This window comes from Xenopus laevis, chromosome 1S (assembly GCF_017654675.1).
Source record: "Xenopus laevis strain J_2021 chromosome 1S, Xenopus_laevis_v10.1, whole genome shotgun sequence".
NCBI classification, from domain to species: domain Eukaryota; kingdom Metazoa; phylum Chordata; class Amphibia; order Anura; family Pipidae; genus Xenopus; species Xenopus laevis.
The window spans coordinates 147,704,484-147,731,942 of record NC_054372.1 but is presented as its reverse complement, the minus strand read 5'-3'; the positions used below and the strand labels follow the sequence as shown (position 1 = coordinate 147,731,942).

The 27,459-nt window shown below is 37.2% G+C and overlaps 1 protein-coding gene across 1 annotated transcript in view; it reads left to right on the top strand.

Annotated features, from left to right (window-relative positions):
* tmem132c.S (transmembrane protein 132C S homeolog) overlaps nucleotides 1-27,459 on the top strand; it is a 262,101-nt gene that overhangs the window by 139,457 nt on the left and 95,185 nt on the right. The window contains exon 3 of the mRNA XM_018244181.2: nucleotides 5,799-5,945. Within this exon, the coding sequence (XP_018099670.1) occupies nucleotides 5,799-5,945 (147 nt within the window). The remainder of the gene's footprint in view (nucleotides 1-5,798; nucleotides 5,946-27,459) is intronic.

The following is a 27,459-nucleotide window of genomic DNA, read 5'->3' as shown; positions in this document are numbered from 1 at the left end:
AGTAATGGCTGCGAGCACATGACAATCTCCTTTTATAGGGCACATTGACACCTTGTAAAACTTACCCCTCAGGGTCCCTACATATATATGTGTGTGTGTGTCCTCTACTCTTCAGACAATCACTTCCTAGAAATTTAGGGATATTTTGGGCGTAGGTGACAATATGCTAGAGGATAATGAAATCTACATTAGCATATGCTATAGAATGTTTCTGTAGCAGTAACTAATTACCAGTATGGATAACCCCTAAGGGCTCTGTCATACAATGAAGTTCTTTATACACTCTCTACACTCTTTTACTTTTACCTATGTTAAATAATTAGCAGTACAACATACATCATCTTTAATGAACAACACTCGGCTTCGAATCATTTTAAGCATGCTGCTTATAATTCAAGGAGTACATTTTAACAGCTATGTATTGAGATGCAAAACATGTTTGAGGTATGTACATCAAAATCTGGTGTAAAATGCCTTGCAAAAGGCATTGCAAACATCACTGTTTTTTTACAAGACTTTTTTTAATCCCTCATTTTATGCCTGACTTTACACTTAGCTACACACTCTGCATTTCTACACAGCTTTTTAAATATATACCCAGTAGCAGTATCTCCTAGCTGGGCAGTACTCAGCCCTCTAGGAATTCCTTTCTAGTGGACTTTTTCTTAAAGTCTTAATTGACTTCTTACCTTTGTTTACCTTTGTAATCCTTTATTCCTATATCATAGGGGCTTTTGTCTCTAATAATGTTAAGTCATTCAAGGAAGTCATACCAGGTCAAATGTGTTGGAGGAACATTTTGATTTTTATCAGAATTGTTTTTTTTTTCTTAACATATAAAGAGTTATTTTTTTTAAAGCAAAAAAAAAAACCAATGTTTTTTTAATAGTGTTCTTATAAGGTCAAGGCTCTTTTTGGTGTAATAGACATTGGAGAAGGGCTTTTCGTGATTATTATAAAACAGATCAGCTTGTTTACAAGAATTTGGAGCATGTTGGGGACTGAGTAGGTCAAGTCAACTTAAGCTGCTTTTTGCTTCCATCAACTTTCTTCCTATAGAAAACAGAAAGTTAATCTTAGATATATAATTTACAGCCACAGCATCATATCATTTGTGCAGCTTATAAAGCTTATATAACAGAGCTATTTTGGTTCCTTGTGAAAGAATTGCAGTCTGAAAATTCTTCCTTTTTTATCTATGCAATTTAAAATAAGTATTAGACATGGCTGTAAGCTCTTTTTAAGCATTTATGTTTGGTTTATACACTGCACTCACTCTGAATTTGAATCATAACATTTAAATGACCACTATACCATGGATTTTGTTATTGTATATATTTTTACGTTTGCTTTTTTTTGTCGTAAGTTTCTAAGAATTTAGTAATTACAGCCTTGACAAAGTAACAGTCACATTATTATTATTAAATAAATATTCCATACACATAACAAAAGTAAAGAGGTCTGGTTCATTAGCGTTTGCTATCTAAAAGAAGTTGGACTAGATCAAAAGTGGATACCAGTAGTTCATAATGAACCATAAAGGAAAGCTTGGCTAAATGAGGGTCACAGAAATGTGTTTTAAAGGAGAACTGAAACCCCTGCGATCCCCACTGCCCCCCTCCCTGCCTCCCCCCTGCACAGGCTTACCCCAGAATTCTGTCCCCTCTTGAAATAGTGACCGCACATGCAGAGTGAGCACAGTGGAGCTCATGGGAGCCATCTTCTTCTCATTGGTAATCTTCGTGTCTTCTTCCTCCCCTTCGGCAATTTCCATCTCTTTCGGCGCAATCTGGAAGATTGCTCCAACTGCACATGCGCCATTACACCACTCACTTCACGAAGATTACACTAGTATCATTCACACTCATGTTCGCCAGGCAACTTTTCGCTCTATCAAACGGGCGTAACTCTGCAAATTCACTAAGATGTGAATTTTACTGAACATTACATCTTTTGTCACAGTTTCTTTCATCACCTCAGACCAGGTGAACTGCTAAAATGAAGCTACATCTTCCTCAATCTTATGTCAGTTACATCATATCCTGTCTGACGGAATGCATTAAAGTTGAAAAAACGCTGGCGACTTGTCCTTTTTTTTTAGTAGGATTGCCCGCAAAATTTCTATTTCACTTTTTTTTGTTTACATTTTTCCCCACACATTTGAGGGGCATGGAACATTCGTTTTAGGGTTGGGGTTAGGGATCTCTTTTGTCTTTATTCAGGTTCCTTGGACATTTGTAATAAAAAGTGGCCACTTCAAGAATTTGCACCAACATCTCTAATAAAGATGTCCATATGACTTTAATGTACCCGCACTATTCAAATTGACCTAAGTGTAAGAGGACTAACAAAGTTCCGATAGGAAGAAGTGATAGCTAGCGTCATTTTGATTTGAAACATTTGCACTGCTGAAGTAACGCTAGCGAAAGGTTGCCAGCGTTCGGCGCCCAATACACAACTTCACATTTGTGTAGTGGTAACAAATTTTGGCCGGGGGCGAATTGGCGCGAAGTGTGTTCGCTGGTGACAATTTGCCCTTTAGTGAATTTGCCCCAATGAGTGCTTTGGGGAACACTTTTTGAGTTTTGTCCAGAGAGAGACACAGGTATGGTATCTTTTATGCAGGTTAATAGATGTTATACCTTTATATATTTATCCCAAGTGGCAGACCAGCACTAGACCCCTTTGTGTTTGTGTCTGTATTGTATGTTTCTGTCTTGCAGGGACATCTTTCAACAATTCTGTGAGAAAATTTGAGGATATCATGAGCCAATATTGCATTAAATGCAAGACTGAAAAGGATTTTATCTGCAAAGATTTTGTATATTTTCTGTCTATGTGGGTTTTTGCCCCTGTTATAATATACTATACTATACACTATACACTTCACTATATACTATACACCATACAGATTAATGAGGTCCTAATGAAAATGATATACAGATGTTTGTGTATTGTGTGAATGTAACAGTATACTTGAATAGTAGACACCACTGAGCCAGGTAAATATATGTTTTAGGGCTTGAGAATACGTTAGCACTAATAATAATGATAACAACCCAACCATTATCTACTGTACATCAGCAAGGACCTACCTTCAGAAACATTCTGGTTAGCAAAAATAGCCTTATCATTATCCCCAGAATCCACGGAGCCACTGATACTCGAGCTTTCAGCTTTACTGCACCAAATATATAGAATTCATTTCTAGAGAGAGAAGAATTTTTTATTAAATGCTTAAATATCCTTATTTACACCCACAGTCAAACAATCTGTTGATTTATCGGTGTTCTAGCAATTATGTACAGGATATGTTGTTTTATAAGAAAAGACCTTTAGCTTAATAGCATTCTTAATAGAGTCATTCAAATAACAGTGATTTACACTGTTTAACATAGAAGGCTGCTCTCCTACTGTATTCCATGTGCTTCCAGCAAACAGTAAATATGTATGTGTTTGTCAATAGGGATGTAGCGAACTGCCGATTTGGTGTTCGCGAACGCCGTTCGCGAACACCGGCAAAAAATGCGAACGTTCGCGAACAGTTCACGAACTTCGAACACCCGCTAAAATCGTTCGATTCGAACGATCGAAGGATTTTAATCGTTTGATCGAACGATTTTCATTCGAATCGAACGATCGAAGCATTCGATCGAATGCTTTTCATTCGATCGAATGCTTACAATCGTTCGAACGAATGGAAATCGTTCGATTTTTAGCGGTCGAAGGAATTCGAATGGTCGAATGGTCGAACGATTTGTATTCGAATCGAACGCGAACTCAAAATGCGAACGTCGCGCGACGTTCGCGAACATTCGGCGGACGCGAACGGTCGAAGTTCGCGCGAACAAGTTCGCCGGCGAACAGTTCGCTACATCCCTATTTGTCAACAGCATTAACAGAGCCAGTGTTTGCAACAACATAGTACTTGGACATGCCTAGAGCATAACGTAATGTATGTGCTTAAAGTGTATAGAAATATGTTTATTTGACAGACATTTTGAAATGCAAAATTTTGATTGGTGTGTTACATACTGTATAAACCTACTGATCTGATTATTTTAAACTGCAGTAGATTCTACTAATATGTTACAAAAAATAAAAACAGAGACTCCTACGTAAAGTCTTTTATATATATGTATTAAATGGTATTCACATATATCACTTTTTTGCATCTGCATATTGTAACCAAGAAGATATATAGTGAAAAAAGTACCCCCTCTTGTAAAATATAAGGATATTATAAGTTCCCGAGGAGTTTCATGACCATATAAAATTTTATATAGATCATGGAACTCCAAGGTAACTTCTAATATCCTCATATTTTGCAACAGGGGGTACTTTATTTATTATAATACACAAGTTTCAATGAGTCATGTGACAGAAATGACATCAGAACTCACCGTTTATAACTGATGACATCAGAACTCATCGTTTATAAGGATATAATTTACAAGATATTCATGGCTTTTGTGTATTATACTGAAATATATCCATTTATTCTGTGTAAAAATGATAAAATTGCCTTTAAGAATTAATTTATGCTTAGACAAGTGCTGTGCTCCTGATAGCTAAATTCTTAGGAAGAGCCTTTTTAGTGGTTTGCTTTATTTAAATTTACCAAAAGTACAAGAAATAGTTTGTATTGCCCTTGCCTGTAATCTTTTTTCTATGGAGCCGAAGACTTGATTTTATTGTATTGTACTTTCCTGTCCCTCCTTGGTTCAGACATTATTATTCTGTTGTATACAGCCTTTTTTCTGCCTCAGACAGCCTTTAATTCCCAGTGGCTGTTTTTGTTTTTTGTTATCTCATCTATCATCTATGAGGGGGCTGCCATATTTGTGCAGCAGGTGTCCGTTAGTATTAGAAGCTTTAACTGACAGGCTGAGATGGGACAGTCAGGTTGGCAAAACAGTCAGGTTTAGGAATTGCAACTAATCATTGCTTATAAAAACAAACCTCTCAGCAAAAAATAATCAGCATGACCTATAGGTAACTTTTAGGGGCAGATTTATCAAAGGTCAAAGTGAAAATTAGAATTTGAAAAATTAGAATTTCAAGCTAATTTTTGTGTACTTCGACTAGGGAATAGTCCAAATTTGATTCGAATTTGAAAAACAAATTAGAAAATTTGAATTTCTAAATTTAATATGTACGATCTCTTTAAAAATTCATCTTCAACCATTCGCCATCTAAAACCTGGTGAATTGCTGTTTTAGCCTATGGGGGACCTCCTAGAACCTATTTGGAGTCAATTGGTGGACTTTGAAAATTAGAAGTTTTTTGGGGGAAAAACGTTGAATCAAATTTGATCGAATGCGCTATTTCTTCGATTTGGACCTATTTGATCAAAAACTGACCTATTCGGCCAAAGAAAAACTTCAATTTCATTTCAGTTGGTCTTTTTGAATTCGAATTTCAAAGTTTTTCAAATTCGACCCTTGATAAATCTGCCCCTAAATGTACATTCATATTTTAAAAAGCAGTTTATTAGTGTCCGTATAACTTTAAGACATTTATCCAATGTGACAGCTCTGTCAGTTTAGAAGTTCACTCGCAGGGTTTCATTATGGGATTATCCATTGTCTCCAACAGTGGTTTTAACATGGGCTGTTTTGTGTGTGTGTGTGTTTTTTTTAACGGAGTATAGTCCTTTTAAGGCAAACCAATACTGTAACCAAGCTGATTAAAGAGAATCTGATTGGTGGAGATTGTGCCCTTGTTGCCTCCTTACATTTTTAATATCAACCGTATCACCAGCAGAGCCTAACAGACATTGTTATTTTTATGCACAGGGCCAAAGTGAAAAAAGGAGTGAACATTCTGAATGTGAAGATCAGTGATCCACAGCAGTGGGATATTCAGCAGGAGCTTGGAAATGGAGGCAAACACTCCACCACATCTGTCACCTGCCAGAGAACAGGCACCAGCCAGAGAAGCAGGTAACACACATTTAGTGGCAAATAGAATATTTTACTGTAGTTATCTGAAGTAATAGGGACGCTAACGCCACTTCCATCTGCTTATAAATAACAGCACATTTATTTCTATAGCTGCTAGCAAAAGCAACTGAATTGCTCTATAAAGTATATCTGTTGATATTTATATATTTATTTGCTTGCCATCTGTTAAGATTAGTGTCTGGTTACATCTGTTTTCTTTTTAATTACTTTTATTTTCTTTTAAGAGTGCTATTAATGTATAAGCAAAAGATGCCTAAAAATAGTTCTTCTTAACATAAACCCATGTTTACGCACTACTACCAGAAATTCTAAACGTTGCTAATAAATTTGGGCTATATATAATAAGATGCAAAATTTTACCAAACCAAGTGTATTTTTGTGACAACACTGAGCATGTTCAAAATATTGCAACTGAGCCATTGTGAGTGTAATTTGGTTGTACACTAGGGAAGATATGTCATGCTATAATGCCAGGGTATTGTTCGAATGGCTAAAATTCTTACAGTATATAAAAATAGCATATGTGTTATGCTAAATTTCACTATATAATTGTAATGGGTTTTAATGTTGGCAAATTAACGTAATAAAGCAATGACTTACTGTATGTGGAATATTAGACTATGACTCACATTCATGCTAAATGGAGCAGGTATATATGGAGGAGGGGGGGATCTGATCAAAAATATGATGAACTGAAGGGGTTTCATGTTTGAAACACATCTGATCTATGGACTTTCCAGGCACATTTCACATATTGCAACTCAGTGAGGGAGAGTCAGGCAATTACTCCTGAACCCAAGGTCATTGACCACAGTTAGTTGTGTGAAAATCCCATTCATTAATGTCATCCTTGTGCTCTTTGTGCCTTCCCTGCTGCGGCTTTCCTTCTTCTCTCCTGTTCCCAAATTTTGCTCAATTCCACCTATTGCTGCAGGGGAACCCTGGAGCTACTGCCACAGCTGAACCAGGTGGTAGATCCAGTGTTTCAGATCAACCTGCCATTATTAGCACAGTTGCACCAAAAGAACAGGGCGCACACATCACTCACTGGAAATGACACCAACTGGACTTAGAAACTGGTAAATATTAAATTCAAAATGAAAATGTAGGTACTTGCTTTAGCTATTATATGTTTCAGTGAATATATATTGGAAAGTTTTTTTGGACTCACATTTTCTTTCATTATGAGAAAATAGAAAATAGAAATTGGTTGTGTGATGTTCTGCTTTAATATAAGTAACTGTAAAGGACTGTAATTGATTGTTCTGCACTTCTATAATTAAATCACTTGGTGATTGGTTGTATTGTACAATATACATTATATTGAAATAAAATGTGGGTTTTTTTGTTGTCTTTTAAACTTTTCTTTTTACTGTATTCGGGTGGCAAATGGGTCTGCTCATCATGGTACTGAGGTCATATATCATATAATATTACACACTCAATGTTTGTATATGCCCTTTGTACATGTACTTTATTGTGCGTATGGTATGAGCTGAACTATGTCCACTAAGTTGCAATGCTATAGGCAGGCTCTTCAGTAATGTCCCTACATACAAACATTAGAATGGACTGCATTATTCGCCAACTTTCTCTGAACTAAAACAGCACAGCGCAATCGCTGTTGTATTTGCATAATGTCTAATTAACCCATGAAAAGTAGTATTATGTATGATTATGTAAATGAGAGCTAATGGCCAATTACCATAAACTGAATTGGCCTATGTAAATGGTTAGTTCATTTTCATTAAGCAGCATGGTGTTGGTATATTAGCATGCTTTAGTTTGTGTTTTGGGTATGATTGGGGTGATCATAAAACAGAAACACAGAGTCCTACTCCTCCACTCTTAATTAAATGTTTTTATCTATATGGCCACTTTACTTACATTAACATCATTTTACTTTCTTTTGAAATCACAGCATGATTTATTTGTTTTTGCCCATTAACTTTAACAGTTTATTCATGTGGTGGTTTGATAATGAGACCAATAATGCATGGTCTATAAACACAAACACCCACTGTACAGTACATTGTTTTAATAATTTTATTTTGTACTCTGGATGTTGTAAGACTTATTTTCACTTTCTGTAGTGACACAAAAACAATAGTCATTGGTACAAACATAGGTGCAACACTGAGCCAGTGAAGTAGTCAGTGGCATCCAATCAGCAATTTGCTTTGAACAGTCTACTACAAGCAACTTGTGGTGAGCACCAATGTGCCCTTTCAGCCTGCTCTGATAAATTAAGTTCATGGTTTGATGGACATATGGGTAATTGCGGGACCCCCTAGCACTGAGATTTGCTCTTTGCCTCTCATCTGTTCCCTTTTTACTTGCTATTCTGTCACCCTCCTGTTATATTTTAAGTATTTATTCACAATGCACTTGTCCCTCTCAGTTAAACTTTGAAGACAAGGGCTCTGTGTGTGTCAGGGGGCCTATCGGCTCCCAGCGGGAGAAGTCAGGACGAAGGAGGAAGCACAAGGGGTTAAAGTCCAAATTTGCTGTACAGATAGGGATCAGGAGAAATCAGAGTCAATATCCAGGCAGGAGTTCAAATGCTGGCAGAAATCAGAGAGGTCAAAGCAATAACAGAAGAATTATAACATCCAGGAATGCAGCAAACAATTCCTATACTTGGGCATTGAACCGGTGACCTGGGCGTCCTTTTATTTGAATTTGGCACCATATTGTGACATCATTGCGCCAGCGTTCTGACGCCGGCGTCACAGCGCCTCCGCTACCCACGTGGTAGCTATTGGCGCCGTCATTTTGGATTTGCCGCCGGAGAGGAAGGACACGCCGACTGGCGCTCGTGACAGTGTGATGCTTTAAAATTGTAGCCTTGCTATGACAGTAATATCATCTGTCATAGACTTATAATGTTAGAGTAAAATAAGTAGTTGAATACTCACTCACTGCAGTTGCTCACATAAACGATTCCACAGCACATCCATTCACTACCAAGTCAACCCCATATGTAATAAAAGGTACAATGTATGCGCAGTGTAGTAACCCCTAGAAAGTTAGCAACCAAAAATGGCTTTTGCTTGAAAACAGTTGGCCAGCAAATGCTACATGCTGATTAGTTGATATAGGTCATAAGTAGTATAGCCAATGTTGCACTATTTATTACATACTCCATATTCCCATTCTCTCTCATTGAAAGAAATAGAAGCAAACAAGGAGCTGAAAATAGGTAGACAAAATAAGAGTGAGGAACATTGGGGTAGACAAGGGAGGCAAGCAAAAAACTGTCAGGAGTGAATACTGGCTTGGAACACAATGTTCATACAGCTTCTGAGAAAGCAAAATACTATGTATAATACTATATACAAAATACTATATGAAGGGACAAGAAGAACAAACATATGCAAAAGTGAATACTGACAGCACAAACAAAGAAAATGTTATAAAATCTCTGTAGAAAAAGTGAATTCATACAGATCTGTAATCTCATTCTGTGCTAGGGTTTTGCCACCTTGCTTCTTTAAAACCAAACACATATAACTTCTACATGCTAAACAGCTAATTAGCTATTTGTTTAGATGCATGCTAGAGAGAGAGAGTGACCCATCATGTTAAGCATTCATCTGGATTAATTGCTAATTATGTGTGCAAGCAATCATAAATATAATGAGGTGTCCAGTTTAAAGGGGTGAAGGGAAATCCATATTCTGAATGAAGGTTGCTTCCTTAAGCTATTAAAAATAGGCACAATATAAATCCAGATCCTAAATGGGTAATACACTAGTGTGTTTCAGACTTTGCTGATTTCTTTGTAGCCATTCAATGTACAACTCGGCTAACTTTCTATCCATTTGGCAATATACTGCATGTGTTCTGTTTTAAAAGAGTGAGGGATATTTATTCAGCCACAGTGTTTTATCTTAGGCTAGACTGCATTAGGAAATAAAGTATTATATACTGTATGTGTATGTTTTAATTATTTACTTCACTAAGCTGCCCCTCTCGACACTATTAATTTACTGTCTGTACAATGTGCACTGCGGCACACACAAGTAGCACTGTATAAATACAATTCATGCGTGTAGTCCTGCATACAGTTAAAAACTAGTGTTTTTGGCTTTAGGAGAAATAAACCATCTTAGTGATATGAATTATTAAATTTTACCCTTAAGTAGCTTATATTCGTAGAATAGCTTGTAACCTGCATCCACAGCTAGGCATGTGGCAAATACAGCTGTGTTCTCTTGGCAACTTTTCTTATACCCATAGATCTATCAAAGTTTTTGGTCCTAGGATTTTGCAATGGGAAAAAAAGCCGGACAAGAAAGACATTAGGGGGCTGTTATATGACATATGTCTTATGTAGAACTCTCTAATAAATGGCCGACTCTTTTTGCTATTGAGTGTTATTAGAAAAGCCATTGGGTGAAGTAATATGGAAGGTCCCATAAGTGTGTATCATATATAGAGTAAATTATCTGTGTGCTCAATATAACTGTCACCTTACCTGCCTTTATAAAGAGATAACAAACTACTAATAAGTAAGGGTATATTTTTAGCCTTTAAAACCGCAGTTGGTTCAGATCATTAAAAAAGATTCCTGTATCATGGCATTATAAAGGATTGGATAAGCACTTTGGTCATAACAAATTCAAGACAAACTCTTTTTTCTAGCATTTAATTAAAACCATGTGTTATTAAGAAAATCTGCTTTGTGTCTTTCCTTTCTATTGCTATTGAATCAAAGGGCTCAATGTGAGCTACAGCATGTGCTTTATCTTGCTTTTGTTTCATTTGCATCAGCATTTTTTTTGTGAGTTTGCTACGGAACATAGTTATTTTATCCCCCCAGCTTGTTTCAAGAATGTCATGTAAAGTTTTCATTTCCTTTACAATATGTGGAGATTCAATCCACTGAGCAAATGCTGATTATTGTCTTATGGAGAGCTGACCACAAGTCCTATGCATATTATGCGTAGCATTAGTGATGGGCAAATTTATTCGCCAGGCGCGAATTCGTGGCGAATTTGCGAAATTGTCGCCGGCGTCCAAAAAAACCAGACTTCGGTGAGAAAAATGGGCGTCGGTGAGAAAAATGGGCGCCGGCGTCAAAAAACGGGCGTCGGCGTAAAAAAAACAGGCCGTCTGCGCCGTTTCGCGAATTATTTGCCGTTTCTTGAATTTCACTGGAAATTCGAGAATTTTTTGGTGAAACGAAACTGCGCAAATTCGCCCATCACCACCTAGCATAGTACCTATTAACTAAATTGCATAGTAGACTGTTGTTTCTGTCTCTAAACTATGGACTCCTCTCTATCTCTCCCATTGTAACACATCTAAGAAAAGCTATGACAGGGAAATTCAATTTCTTAATATTGTATGTTCATTGTTCTGTCAATTTTTACTTTTTTTTCTGCACAGACTTCCAATTTGCCCTTAAGTTTAAAGATAAACAGATTCAACATCTAAGTCACACTCTCAGTAAGATGCCATCTATGCCAGCTTACTGACTGTATTTGCTACACCCATTTAATAAATGTGCTCATTATATAAAGGAAGTAGGAACCACTTTGACCTTTCAGAAGTTGACTTTGTAAAATCTATTTTTAAATATTATTCCAAACACCATATCCCAACAAACACTGACACCGGTTATTAAGTGGTAACTAGGATGGGTGAATTAATTAGCGGCAAATTTCAGAGTTTCGGCGCCAATGAATAAATTAGAGAAACTTTGTCGAAAATTCGCTGGCGAAAAATCTGCTGCCTCCAAAAAATTTGGCCGCATGTCAGAATAGTCACGCGCATGAAAATTGTTGCGCCAAAATTATTTTGACACCCATTGACTTCAATGCATTTTGTGAATTTTTTTTTTTCCCGTTTTGCATATTTTGGGACAAATTCGCCCATCACTAGTGGTAGCTAATAAGGGTAAATAGAATATATAAGTAGAAAGAGAAAATGCACTGGTGACCAAGATCTGACAACTAGTTCTTGTAGTTGCCATTCCACTGCAAATAAAAATATGTATTGGAGAATATAAAACAACCAGGGATTAGTAATTGCAGTGAAAAAGTACTGTAGATCTGGAATAACAGTGCTGACAGATGGATTGAATGGAATTGAGTGGATGGAACTGTTACTGATTAGCCCTGCTCTAAACCATGAAAACATAAGCAATATTCAGCATTGGCAGAAGTCCATCATAGTTCAGAGATGAGATAAAAAGAAAGGCGCAGAGCCAAGTTGCAAAACTGAGTTCATCTCTAAGTAAGTGTAGTGGAATCAGCACCTTGGGAAAGGACAGTTCTCGACTGGAACATAATACCAGCAGTAAGAGAGATTCCTGTTGTTGTTGGGAATAGTGTTTATAGCACTAGTACCATTAAATAAATAGACACTTTACATACTTATATGTTTAGCTGTTGTTTATTTTGTCAATTTTTTAAACTTATCCTGAAGTTGCTCAGAGCCTAACCCTCTTGTCTCTGGTAAAGCCAAACAAAAACAAGGCTCTCATCTGATACTGGGGAGTTACACAATGCAAAACACAGTACTCGAGCACACGTATTCTGCTTAAGGGTTACTACCTGTGTTTAATGTCAAGACCTGACGAAGGGGTATGCCCCCGAAACGTTGTAACCTATTTGGCTTGACATTAAACATGGGTAGTAACCCTTAAGCAGAATACGTGTGCTGGAGTACTTTGTTTTGCATTGCTTGTTGGTGTCCTATGCCCTATGCACCGTGTACATTACAGAGGGACCAGGTGTGCACCTGCATTTCATTGGCTGATTTGAGTTACAAAATGCACAATCATTCTCTAGCTGTTGAGCTTTAAGTACAATTTTTTAGCTATGGTTCTGAACCTGCTAACTGCAATACCAGTCATCCTTTCCTTCTCAGATATTGAGATATGCTTGGACAATATCAACTACAATAGCAACTTCTGAAAGCCACAGGATCATGCACCAGTTTAGGAATGTTGAATCTATGGGTCTCAAGTCTTGGCACAATATACTACCCATAAAAAGTAATGCCCTTTCTTGTATACAAAATTACATGATAGTTGAGCATATTGACAGCAGCCCACCCATTCCAGGCAACTCATTGGATCTTCCTGCGTATAGAAATACAGTTGCCACTAACAAGGATTTGTGTTGGGGTTGTCACAGGACACTGGAACATAGAACACCTGAATTATGAAAAACAATACCACAGGCAGCATTAATGTCCAAATAATAGATCCCATATGTGCTCAGTTTTACTCCATGGAAAATGTTCGTGCTGATTTCTTTTGCAGGATTATGTTTCAAGTACCACATGTATTGTATTAACTGGAAAGCCTTGGTTGTTATACCTGGCAATGAAATCAGTGCATGGTTCTTATTATTTACACAAGGCAGCATTGGAAGCCATTCTTCACTGGGCCTCATCTCAAAAGGTTCCTCATGCTCATCCTTACTATAAACATTGGGCTGGATTTCTTTGGTTATATAGCATATTTTATGTGACATTGCTTAAGTAGGGGGCTGGTCTAATTACTCTTTCTTCAGTCAATTCCCTAAGGTTTTGGCAGCTAAGTGGACCCTAATTTAGAGTTTTGGGCATCTACGTATGATCCTTAGTTATTGATTTATTAAAGTATTTTGTGTTATAGTATTCTACTAGCAGTTCTATAACTGGCCAGTAGATATTGTGTTTTAGTAGTAATCAGTTTTTTTTTGGCTAAATTCATTTTACACAACATAATAAATAGGCCCCTATGTGTGATAGATAGGAGTACGGTAACAAGTGAGAAATCTGAGTTCCTTAGTAAGGATTAGAGTCCTGGGTGTACTGCGGCAAAGTAGAGACCCAGTGTACAGACTTATGGACTGCTGTAGTTTACCTAGTTCATAGGTAAAAACTATGTAAAAACTGAAAACTAGGAGTGACACCTGATGGGTAAAGTACTTCTTTCTGAATCTATATTTGTTAGTATATGCTGAGAAAGTGTATCCTATTTCTTGCGAATCCAGTTATTAAAGCTTTTATTGTTAAGTTCAAAAGCCACTGGTGCCCATTTATTGAATTATACAGAACAAATATAGTTCAGCAACACCCTGTCTCTAACATATGTGATGGTCTGCTCCTACAGATTAAGTCACATGCATAATTTGTTGATAAGGCTGAAGTACCTGGAGCATCAGGAACAGGGTCGGACTGGAGGGCTGTTGCCACAGGGCCCCCCCACCAGACCCCCCACCTGCCACTGCGTGCGTGGGCACTGTGTTTTTGCTGGTCGCGGCAGGAAGAACTTCACAGGTACAGGGTGCGGATCTGATCCTGATCAGGAACTTTAATTTAATTTTATCACCACACACATACTTAAAGGGCTTCTGTCAAGGAAAACACATTATTTTACAAAATGCATTGGTTAATAGCGCTCCTCCAGCAGAACCCTGCACTAAAATCTGTTTTTCAAAAGAGCAAACAATTTTATTATATTTAATTTTGAAATATGACATGTAACTAGACATGTTATCATTTTCCCAGGTGCCCTCAGCCATGTGACTTGTGCTTTGATAAACTTCAGTCTCTTTGATGCTGCTCTGCAAGTTGGAGTGATATCACCCCTTCCTTCTCCCCAAGCAGACTATCAAAGGACAATGAGAAGGTAACAAGATAACAGCTCCCTGATACCTGCATTGCTAAAAATGCTCCCATATAAGAACAGCACTCAGTAGTAAAATTCCAAGTCTGACTAACCCAAGTTGTGACTCCTCCAGTTAAATTAAGTAGGAGAAACAATAGCTTATCTAAAAGCAGTTCCGTTGTGAAGTGGTGGCTCTTTCTGAAAGCAAATCCAAATTATGGAAACACCTCTTATCCAGAAAACCCTAGGTCCCACGCATTCTGAATAATAGATTCCATACTGGTATATAGATTGGCACTGCTGCCTTGCAGCACTGGGGTTCTAGGTCTGAGTTTGCACAATCTTCCTATGTGTGGGTTTCCTACTAGTACACTAGTTTCCTTCCACATTTCAGAAATGTACATGAAGGCTCTTGATAAAATTGATGTCATATTTGCCTGTTTACCTGGCATTTTGTTTCGGTAGAATGCAGAGACTACTACATGTTCTTTTAAACAGGTAATGATTTTGTCTATGTTTGACACCTGTTTAAGAACCCCCTGTAAAGAAAACCTTTGTAATTACTTTGTATTGGGCTTTGTAATATACTGTGTAATGGATATAGCTACTAGGTATGGAAGCTGTGGAAGAAATATAGTTCACGCTGAGATCTTTCATAGATAATATCATAGGGTTCTGCTGTTTTTAGAAACATCTGTAAATGTTAAAATGAGTGCTTTTATAAACAATAAACCACTTTATTTCCTGCAAGATTGTGTTGAATTCTCTGAATAAGATAAATCCATGCTCGATTCCATGTGGAGCAGGCATTTTATTTAGCTAACAGACTTAATGATTGCTGAAGAAAGTTAATTATTAAATAGTTTGCATTGATGAGGCATGGCGTATTATTGACTTAGATCCAACCCTGTTTCAGCGAGATTACATTTGTGGTAGGTTTAGAGACCCTATGTGGTTCGTTTACTAAAGTGCGGTAAATTTGACTTTACATTTCCACATGTTATCGCCGAAAATATTTTTACGCCAGAATATTCGCAGCGACTAAGTTAACTAAACAACGATGCGCTCAGAAGTCATTGCGATCACTTGTGGTAACTACGTTAATGAACCAGCTTACGTTAGTGGTAATTTTAGCGAGTTGCGAATTTTCTGGCGAATTACGTTTTTGCGAATATTTATGCTATAAAATAGTCTTGTTTTATGGCAGTTATTATGGCAATTTTTACTGTGACATTTTTGGCAGAAATGCATCTTCAAAACTTATAAACTTTATTGACTGATGATTATACCATCCAACAACATTACTAGAGTGACACCAATCAAACATGTATGCATCATATAAACCCTTCTGCCAATAGAATTATATGAACAAGAAATCATACCAGTCAATCTCTTTGCTTCATAGAAATGCACAGTTTAATGTAGCCAATCACAATGAAACCAAAAAAGCGTAGAGGCTGACGAATTTTGGACTGTGATGCCGCTGCCAATAATATGACTCTGAGCTGAAACTGCTGCTGTTGGAACAGATAGAAGCAGAAGCCAAAACATCCTGTCAGCAATAGCTACAGATCTCTCTCCTGTCAGCAAAGAATGATGGGTAAAAAAAAAAAGTATTATGGGATATTTCCTGCTCCTTGAGAATTTTCTGGTGAAAAAAATACTTTTGCACCACTACATAGGTGGCAGTAAAATTTTGTGAATATTCTGGCGTTAATTTTGTCTTTAGCACATTTCACTGTTTAGTAAACCAGGTGTTAATGTGTATGTAGCGTTATTTTCAGCGAATGCGAAAAGAAAATTCGCAAATTTATATTTACCACAGTTAGTAAACTGGTCGATAACATATTTGGCGAAAATTCTCTCTATATATTGTGCGAATATTTTTACCGCACTTAAACAGAACCCCATAGCGAGAGAGTGAACTTCATTAAAAGAGCTTAGATATACTGTTCTCAGTCAAGTCATAGAGGAAGAGGCATATGAATGGCAATGAGTAGGCATGTATTTTTGATGGCATTATTATTATTGCATTAATGTTTTCAACTGTTACATGAATATACAGTGAGAAGCACAGTGGAAAGTTTGTCTTTGTCATAAATTCCTTTTCATTCATTATAAACACAGAATAATTTTCTATGAGTTAGAAACACTTTGTACCCTAGCTTATGCTTACTGGACAGATGGTCTACAGACACAAGCCTTTGGGCATCTTTTGGTATAGAAGCTGAAGGGATAAACTGCCAAACCCAAATACGGGACTCCATCTGTCACTATCCTTGTAATGTCAACATTTCAGAAACTAACAATCTTTGATGTTTAATACATTCTACTTGAAGGACACCAAATTATAATTTGTTTATACTTAGAAGATATTATGAGGATGTAGACATACATAATTGCTTGTTTAACTTGTTTCTTTATCAACACCATATGACAATTAATTGAACCTTTCATTTCAGACCCTGTAACAAGCTGGTATTCATATGTTCCATTTGTCTTGATAGTGAAGTACTGAAATATTGACAGGCTCATGAGGCAGCACAGTAGTACAGCAATGGGATCTGTTACCCAGAAACCTGTTATCCAGAAAGCTCATACGATATACGATATAAGAGACAAATTGGGTTTATTTTTTTTATATATTTTATCTTTATTTCCAATTTTCCATTGTAAAAGGAAGTTACAACATGTAAAAATATCACAACTTGTCTATGTCATGTACATAGTCCAAAACATCTTAGTTTCCACTTCATTATTTTTACATTAGAATATAGTTCCAAAATACAAAGTAAAAGAGAGCAGGGAAAGAAAAAAGAAAAGGAAGAGAAAGACAAGAAGGGAGAAAAAAAAAAAAAAAGAGAAGGAAAAACCCCTGGACATGTAGTCATCTCATCCTTTTTCAATTTGCGTCATCTTTTAAAATTCAATTTATTATTTGAATGCATCTATCTTTAGTTCTCTTGTAAAACCTTTCTAGCCATCCATAAGATTTTTATAATCTGGTGTATCTTTATACCTTATCCATGCCGACCATGTAGCGATGTATTTTCCCTGTGTACTTTTGTCGTAGGAGATCATTTCCTCTATCTTCCTCATGGATTCCATTTCCCGTATCCAATCCTCGACTGAGGGAGGGTGGGTCGATTTCCATTTCCTCGGTATCACTGCTCTTGCTGCTTGTAAAGCAAATTTTATGAAACTGTTTTTTATCTTCTTTATGGCGTCTGGGAACATGGACAATAACCACACCTCCGGTGTCTCTGGTAAATATCCCCCCGTTATTTGTGTCAAATGTTTATTGATCTGCTCCCAATATCTTCTTATTTTTGGGCACGTCCACCAGATGTGTAGAAATGTTCCAGGTTCCGTGGCGCATCTCCAACAATGGTCTGTAGTTGCTGGGTATATTTTTTTTAGTTTTGTTGGATATAGGTACCACCTCGTTAGAATTTTGAAATTAGTTTCTTGCATCTTCACAGCCGTACTCATTTTGTGAGTGAGTATATAGGCCTTTTGCCACTCATTGTCTGTAAACGCTCTTCCAATCTCTTTCTCCCAATTTGTGGCATACGTTGGGCGGTTTTTAAACTTTATCTGATTTATAATTTCAACTCCTAATGAAACAGTATGTGATGGAGGTATCTTTATTTGTATCAATTTCTCGAAGGGAGTAGCACTCTTTTTCTTGATCTCGTTTTTTAACGACCTCTTGTACCAATGCATCAATTGGGCGTATTGGAAACTATGCTTTGGTTTCTGTTCTGATGGTGTAATTAATTTGTTCAAAGGTATCAGTCCTTCTTCGTTCATCACCTCACAGGCTCTTAAGCACTTCCCCTCCGATGCGTTTAAAAATCCTCCAGTTGTTATACCTGGATTGAACTGAGGGTTCCCAGTTATCGGCAAGGCTGGGCCTTCAAAGTTTATGATCTCATCGTATTGTCTTTTTATTTGATCCCAATGTCTTAAAGTATATCTTGTTATTAATGGGTATTTATCATATGGTTGACGATTTGGTTTAGGTATCCAGGGGAGCGATGCCAGGGTCGTTTTAGCCAGGGATTGTTCGATCTGGACCCAATCTTTGTTATCTTTGTGATGCTGCCAATCTAGTATCCTAGTCATTGTGATAGCATGAGAGTAGGTTTTAAGATCTGGGAGGCCTAGTCCCCCCTTCTCCTTTGGCCTTATCAGGATATTTCTCGATATTCTGCTCAGCTTTTTTCCACCTATGAATTTTGTAAATAATCTCTGAGTTTCTACATAAAATACATTTGGAATCTGACATGGCAGTACTTGCATTACATACAGTAGTCTAGGAAGAATATTCATCTTGATTACGTTTACCTTGCCAAACCAAGAAAGCTGTATTTTACCCCATTCTTCTAGATCCTTTCTTATCTGATCTAAGATTTTATTGTGGTTCAAGGCGTAGGCATCTGTCACCATCTTTGGTACTTTAACTCCTAGGTATTTAATATATGACTGGGACCAGATAAATGGGAAGTTCTTCTTCAGCTCTGCCAATGTTTTTGTTTGGAGAGTTATAGACATCGCTTCCGATTTGGTTATGTTGACTTTAAAGTTACTATGTTTTCCAAATCTTCTTAACTCTTTCATTATTTCTGGCAGTGAGGTTAATGGTTGGGTAATGTATAGCAAGAGGTCATCTGCATAGCTTGCCGTCTTGTAATTGACCCCTGATAGAGAGAATCCCTTTATATTGGGGTTCCCTCTTATCGCATTTGATAGGTGTTCCATGGTCAATACGTATAACAATGGCGATAGAGGACATCCTTGCCTAGTCCCATTTCTGATTTGAAATGGCTTTGTGAGAACTCCAAATTGGGTTTATTTAATGTTTACATATTTCCAAATTACAGAAAGACCACATATCCAATCTTGATCCCTAGTGTTTACAAAGGCAAAATTTGTGAACTTTACTAACATGTATTCACATTGAGAACTAATTGGAAATGTTTTTGCGTTAACCAATATTACATTCCCCCATTAGTGTGTAATAAGTAGGGATGTAGCGAACTGTTCGCCTGCGAACTAGTTCGCGCGAACTTCGACCGTTCGCGTCCGCTGAATGTTCGCAAACGTTTGGGAACGTTCGCAGTTTGAGTTCGCGTTCGATCGTTCGACCATTCGACCATTCGAATTCCTTCGACCGCTAAAAATCGAACGATTTCCATTCGTTCGAACGATTGTAAGCATTGGATCCAATGAAAAGCATTCGATCGAATGGCTTCGATCATTCGATTCGAATGAAAATCCTTCGATCGAACGATTAAAATCCTTCGATCGTTCGAATCGAACGATTTTAGCGGTGTTCGAAGTTCGCGAACTGTTCGCGAACGTTCGCATTTTTTGCCGGTGTTCGCGAACGGCGTTCGCGAACACCAAATCGGCAGTTCGCTACATCCCTAGTAATAAGCTTACAAGTCTATAAAAACAAGTTCTAGGCTTTTTCAGGACATGAGTACCACCTAAATCTTACCCTATGTGCTTATTGTTTTCAGTGCTAATCAGGGTGACATCACAATTGAGGAAGAAATGCCAGCTCCAAATAAAATATAAAATGTAATTGATATTGTAAAATATTATAACACTGCATCCCAATGAAATATTTATGTGATTAAAAAGGATATTAAAGTAAAAAATGAATTATTTGACTCAATTTTCCATGTAAAGAGCTTATATATATATATATATATATATATATATATATATATATATATATATATATATATATATATATATATATATATATATATATATATATATATATATATATATATATATATATAGCTATATAGACAAACCAACATGGAGGAACACGCTCAAATGCTGCTGTGTTTATGTATGTCTGCTGAATGGATTCCAGATGAGTCTGGTAGATGATGAAAGATAGATAGATGATAGATGGATATATAGATGCTAGATAGATAGACAGATGATCGATCATAGATAGAGAGACAGATGATCTATCATAGATAGATAGACAGATAGATAGATATTAGATGGATAGATGATCATAGATAGATAAATAGATGATAGATGGATATATAGATGCTAGATAGATAGACAGATGATCGATCATAGATAGAGAGACAGATAAATAGTTAGATGATTGATTGATATATAGATGCTTGATTGATAGACAGATGATCAAAAAAAGATAGATAAGGCTTTTGAGTTGTTCTATAAGAATCTATACCAGTTACCAGATAACTCTATGGAGGATGTGCCGGAATATGGTCACTCCTTACAGGAGTTTTTGCTCTCTTCCAATATGAAACGCATATCCTCCATGGACGCAGATATTTTAGACGCCGATCTGACTTTGGCTGAATTAGAGTTAGCTCTCCAACACACGCCGACAGGAAAGGCACCCGGACCAGATGGCCTGACTACCCTGTACTATAAAACGTTTAAAGATTGTTTACTTCCCAAACTGCTTATAGCTTTTCAGGATATCCAACATGACTCCCAATTTCACAAACAATCCCTAGAAGCACATATTAGTCTCCTGTTGAAGCCTGGGAAACACCCGCACGATCCTGGCAGTTATAGGCCCATTTCGTTAATAAATGGGGATGTTAAGCTCTTTGCGAAGATTTTAGCTAATAGGATCAATACCGTACTCCAAAAAATTGTGCACCCGGAACAGGTTGGCTTTGTGAAAGGCAGGGAAGGTAGAGATAACACCAATAAACTTATCAACATTCTACATTGGTCAAAAACTCACAACTTACCCTTGATGCTGTTATCCACGGATGCGGAAAAGGCTTTTGACCGTGTTAATTGGTCCTACATGTTCTCTTGCCTAGAATACATCGGATTCGGCCCTAAGACTTTGTCTTGGATACGCTCTCTATACAATAACCCCATTGCCAGAGTGCGAGTCAATGGTCAATTGTCCAATTACATAAATATTCGCAATGGCACTAGGCAGGGCTGCCCCTTATCCCCGACTCTCTTTATCCTTGCTTTAGAGCCGTTTCTTTGTCATGTCCGATCGAGTCCTGATATAAATGGGGTCTCTATTAACAGCCAGCACCACAAGACTGCAGCTTATGCTGATGATCTACTTTTTTTCATTACACAACCTGTTGTCTCTATACCGGTTTTGAACCAATTGTTGACTCACTACGGCTATTTTAGTAACTTTAAGATCAACTTCTCCAAGTCTCTGGCTCTAAATATTTCTTTGTCTCCTAGAACGATACAAGCCCTATCGCAAAATTTTCCTTATAAGTGGTCCCAGTCTCACATTTCGTATCTGGGGCTTAAAATTACTAAAGACTATAACGACTGGATGTTAAGTAATCTCAAAGTGTTATTGACGGCTATTAATAGAGACCTTGACTCGTGGATTGACAAGCCTATTTCATGGTTTGGCAGGATTAATGTTGTCAAAATGAATATTATTCCCCGCATTTTGTACATATTCCAATCTCTCCCCCTCCCGGTCTCGGATCAAATGTTGGACTCTTTGCAATCTACTATCTCTAAATTTATATGGCAGAATAAGAAAAGTAGATTGAGTCGCAACACTCTTATAAAACCCAAGAAATTGGGTGGGGTGTCTCTCCCGGATTGCAGACTCTACTACTATGCAGCAGTTCTGAGTCGAATTGTAGACTGGTCTCATCATGCCGAATCCAAGTTATGGGTTGGGATAGAACAGCAATCCACCTTTAGCTATTTACTGCACCTTCCATGGTTAGATGCCAGGTACCGCCGTATTCGCTATGCTGACCACCCGCTCCTTCTTCACACTCTCTTTATTTGGGATAAATGCAGACAGAAATTTAAATTGACTCAATTCCCGTCTCCACTTACACCGATAATTAATAATCCGGCCTTCCCAGTGGGGCAACAATCAACATATTTCTCCCATTGGCTGGTGGAAGGCAACCTGCAATTATTTCATTTTCTTGAAAAGGGAGAGTTCATTGACAAGGGTCAGTTTCAAAGGGTCAGACCCTTTTCAAAGCTTGACCATCTGAAATTTGCACAAATCAAACATTTCTTTCATAGTTTAGGAGGTACCTCCATTTTGGGTAGGAAACAGACCGCATATGAACTTTTATGTTCGGCAGAGCTCCCTCCTCTCCATACAATTTCACAAATCTATAGAATGTTGTGCCTTCCACGCACTTCGAATAACCCTTCATTTGTTACCTCTTGGGCCGCGGATTTAGGTATCCACTTTTCAGAGGGCCAGTTTACTGCCGCTATGACCAAACTCCTTAAGAGTACTAGATGCTGTAGAATACAGGAGACCAACTATAAAATCATCTCACGGTGGTATTTTACCCCCACTAGACTAAAACATATTTTTAAAAACACCAGTGACAGGTGTTGGAGATGCGGCACTGATGCGGGCTCCCTACTGCATATTTTTTGGTCCTGTCCGCTTATTAAACCTTACTGGAAAGGGGTGAGACAAGCTATGCAAGAAATCTTACATTATGATATTCCAGATGACCCGGCATATATTTTATTATTTCATATGGATCAGCCGTTTGGTACCTTCACCTCGACAATAGAACCCCACCTGTTAAATGCAGCTAAACTGCTCATTCCATTACGATGGAAACAAAACCTAGCTCCAACGATACAGGATTGGTACTTGAAAGTTGACGAACTCCATAAATTTGAGGAACTCTCCCTTTTCATGTCTGACTCGTATGATACCTATAGTGTGAGATGGCTTTGCTGGCTTTCATTTAAAGAATCGGCGTATTTCAAGCAAACCTCCTGAATGCTAGTTGGTTGCAGGGGACCCTGTTGTTCTGACACCCCCCACTTTCCTGTTCAGTTGGAGCTTATGTAACCTCCTTGGATTATAACCATGATTATTTGTATTGTCTTCTCCCCCCTCCCTTCTTTGTTTTCTGTACCCCTGATTTTTCCTTGGAAAACTTAATAAACATTTAATTAAGAAAAAAAAAGATAGATAGACAGATAGATAGATGATAGATAGATAGATAGATAGATAGATAGATAGATAGATAGATAGATAGATAGATAGATAGATAGATGCTCGATTGATAGACAGATGATCAAAAATAGATAGATAGACAGATAGATAGACAGACAGATAGACAGATAGACAGACAGACAGACAGACAGACAGACAGACAGACAGACAGACAGACAGACAGACAGATAGATAGATAGATAGATAGATGGATGGATATTTAGATGCTCGATTGATAGACAGATGATCGATTATAGATAGATAGACAGATAGATAGATGATAGAGATATGATAGATGGATAGATAGATAGATAGATAGATAGATAGATAGATAGAGATCTGTTTTTACTAAAAACATACTAAAAGCCTTAAGTAGATGAAACCTAAGTACTGTATTCTACCTGTCACAATATACCACAGAGTTGTTAAATAGCTTCTGTGTGTGGCCTCTGATTCATGTTATGCCTAAAACCCTGTTATAAACACATTGTTTTCTTTAGTACAAGGTACTCAGCTCCACTTTCAGCCAATATGCTCCAAGAAAAAATGCAGCAACATCTAATAGTTAAAAAAAAATTATGGCTGGAAGTGATTCTTACAGATTTTTATGCAGAAGGTAAGATTGATAGTCTCTATAACACAGAGGTTTACTTTTCCTTTTAGGCGTTTTTGTTTCATTTTGTGGACAGTCTTTTTTAACACTGATTTATTAGCGTACAAGTGTATTTCCTCTAAGAAAGCCATGCCACAATTGTAGAGGCAATTCGCCTATTATACACATTGTAGCAATAAATATTAAACTGGCATCTTTGGTTTTGCATTTCCTCAGTACCTTTCTCTGCTAATGATGATAACTACAGTACTCCAGAAGCAATGAAGTTTAAATGGAGTAAAGATTTTTGTGACCATGGGAAAAATAAAGCACTTGGAAGCGTCGTAGGCAAGTACAAGTGCCTGTTTGTATATCACAATAAACAGCTCCCTTACCAGCAATAAGAGGCCTGTTGTGTTAATGACCAAACCGGATATTTGAGAAATGCAGTTTCCCATGATGGTAGAACACAACCTTACTCGCAGGGTTTCAGGAAGCTAACCACTCTGCGTGCATCTGCATGTCACATGCAGCTGGCCTGGAAATCTTTTACTGTGACACTAACATTCAAGCAAACCTTTTATTTGCAGTGAAAAATCTGTGCTGAATGACATTATAACAATAAGTCAGGAAGGGACAAGATGTTGGGTTTCAGCCTTACTGATAATTCTGCATACTCACCTTCCAGCAAAGGATGTGGTGGCTTAGAAAAGTAAAACTGATTTATTGAACGTAGCTTTTCTTCACGGGACATATTATGGATATAAAAAGGAGCAGTTATATTTGTACTTGTTAAGTAAACAAGTGTAGCTTTATTCCTGAGGAGGTTCAAAGGTTTTTAATCAGTAAATCAAGAAAGTTTATTGGCCACTCAGGAGATTGTTTATTGCAATTTTGCAGGAAATCTGATTTACAGACAGTCAGTCCTGTTTTATGATAATAGGCACATTTTCTGATTTTGGAAGTTACATAGTAATTTTTGGGTTGAAAAGGCAACAGTCCATCAGCTTATATATATATATATATATATACACATACACACACACACACATACACACACTTTTACAAACCCATCAATACACTCACATATATAAAAGTATATATACATATATGGATGATAAACTCTCTGTAGATCTTGAGATCAACAGGGACGGTATTCATCATATGCCCTCACTGTGAAGAACTGCTTTTACTGAAAATTCACTTCATTATGTCTCAAGCAATGTGTGTGTATATATATATATATATTGTGGGGGTTCACTCGCTGGTAGGCTGCAAAAGAGGCGACTTCACACACCAGGATCGGTTTAAGGGCTTCCTGCCCGCGTTTATTTTCCAGCGGCTGCAGAAATTTCCCCTCGCAGGGGGAAGGTAACCGAAACACAGCAGTTCAACAGAAAAAATCCAACCTTCTGGTTCAAAAAATAAATGCTTTGCTTTCTCTCCTGAAGCTGAGCAATACCAGCAGTTTGTCTCAAACACATTCAGCACTGCTCTTCAGCATCAGGTGTACTAAATAGGCCTAGGGCCTCTTGAAAACCTGGCCTACGGATTTGGGAATCCGCCCCACCCTACTCTTGCGGGTTCCCAGTAAGACCAGTCCCGGATCATCAATTACAAAAACCTTGCAGAGAGACATAGTGTTTCTCTGCTAAGAGCACTACTGGTCTCACCTCAGTAACAATATCTGAGAATCTGTGGCCCAACATACATTCCTTTTTGCACCATACCACAATATATATATATATATATATATATATATATATATATATATATATATATATATATATATATATATATATATATATATATATATGTACTGTATATACCACATATAACCATGTGTAAATGATACTCCAATATCTGAATATATTGTCTTGTACCTGTACAGAGTCAATCATGTGCACATTTTCTTCAGAGAAAACAACTCCAACCCTCATAGTTTTTCCTTATAGTTCAATTGTTCTATTCCTATTAGCTGTCTAGTATCATATAGTATCATATGTATCACCCCAATATCTAGGTTTCTGCTCAAGTCCTCAAAGAGGTTCATTGATCTGGCAACAGTAGTTCAGACAGATTGCTTACATCAATGTAAATATATTTAATGACAACCTTACGAATTTTAGATTATCATGAAAATAATGAAATGTCATGTGGAATGTCATTATATTCACTGTGAAAAGTAATAAGGTTTAAAAAATCAAATATTACTTCAAGGCCAGTATAAATGACATTCTTTTGTCCTGGTAATTGGAAGAAAGGAAGTATTTCATCACTGTAAGGAAAATGTTTGTGGATAGAACAGGAAAAAACAGAAGGCAATGCCATCATGGGTTGTGATGCTTCATGATATAAATTAGGCCTTACCCACCTATGTCAGTTTTATGTTTAAAATATGTACTGATTATTGGTTAAATTAATGTGGTAATCAGGTTAATAGTTGTGGATTGCACACAGCTTTAATCATCTTAGCTACTGCTTAAAGGAAAACTATACTCCCAAAATGAACAATTAAGCAACAGATAGTTCATATCATATTAAGTGGCATATTAAAGAATCTTACCAAACTGGAATATATATTTAAGTAAATATTGCCCTTTTACATCTCTTGTCTTGAGCCACAATTTCGTGATGGTCTCTGTGCTGTCTCAGAGATCACCTGACCAGAAATACTACAACTTTAACTGTAGCAGGAACAAGTGATGAAGCAAAAGATAGAACTCTGTCTGTTAATTGGCTCATGTGACCTAACATGTATAGTTTGAGTACAGTGAATTCTACGATCCCAGGGGGCGGCCCTTATTTTTTGGCAATTTTCTATTTATGATTACCCAATGGCACATACTACTAGAAAAGTATATTATTATGAAAATGGTTTATTTACATGAAGCAGGATTTTACACATGAGCTGTTTTATGCAATATCTTTTTATAGAGACCTACATTGTTTGGGGGGTATAGTTTTCCTTTAATCTTGTTAAAATATGTATTATAGAAAGAAACACTTCCTTTAGAAAGAAAGTATTAGCAGCATCACATGCAAATGTTTGACCTCTACAGTGATCCGTTAATGACATAATCACATCGAAATGCTTTTATTCCCCTTAATACTTTGACCATGGGAAAATGTTTGCTGTATATATTTGTATACTGATCTAACTTCCAGAGGATAGACTATGGCTCACATTTTAAAAAGCTTCCCAGCTAGAACAGGAGGTCGATAAGCCTTACATTACTGCACCACCTCCATTATCAGCACCAGGGCAACAAGCAGCTGGAAAATTCCATGT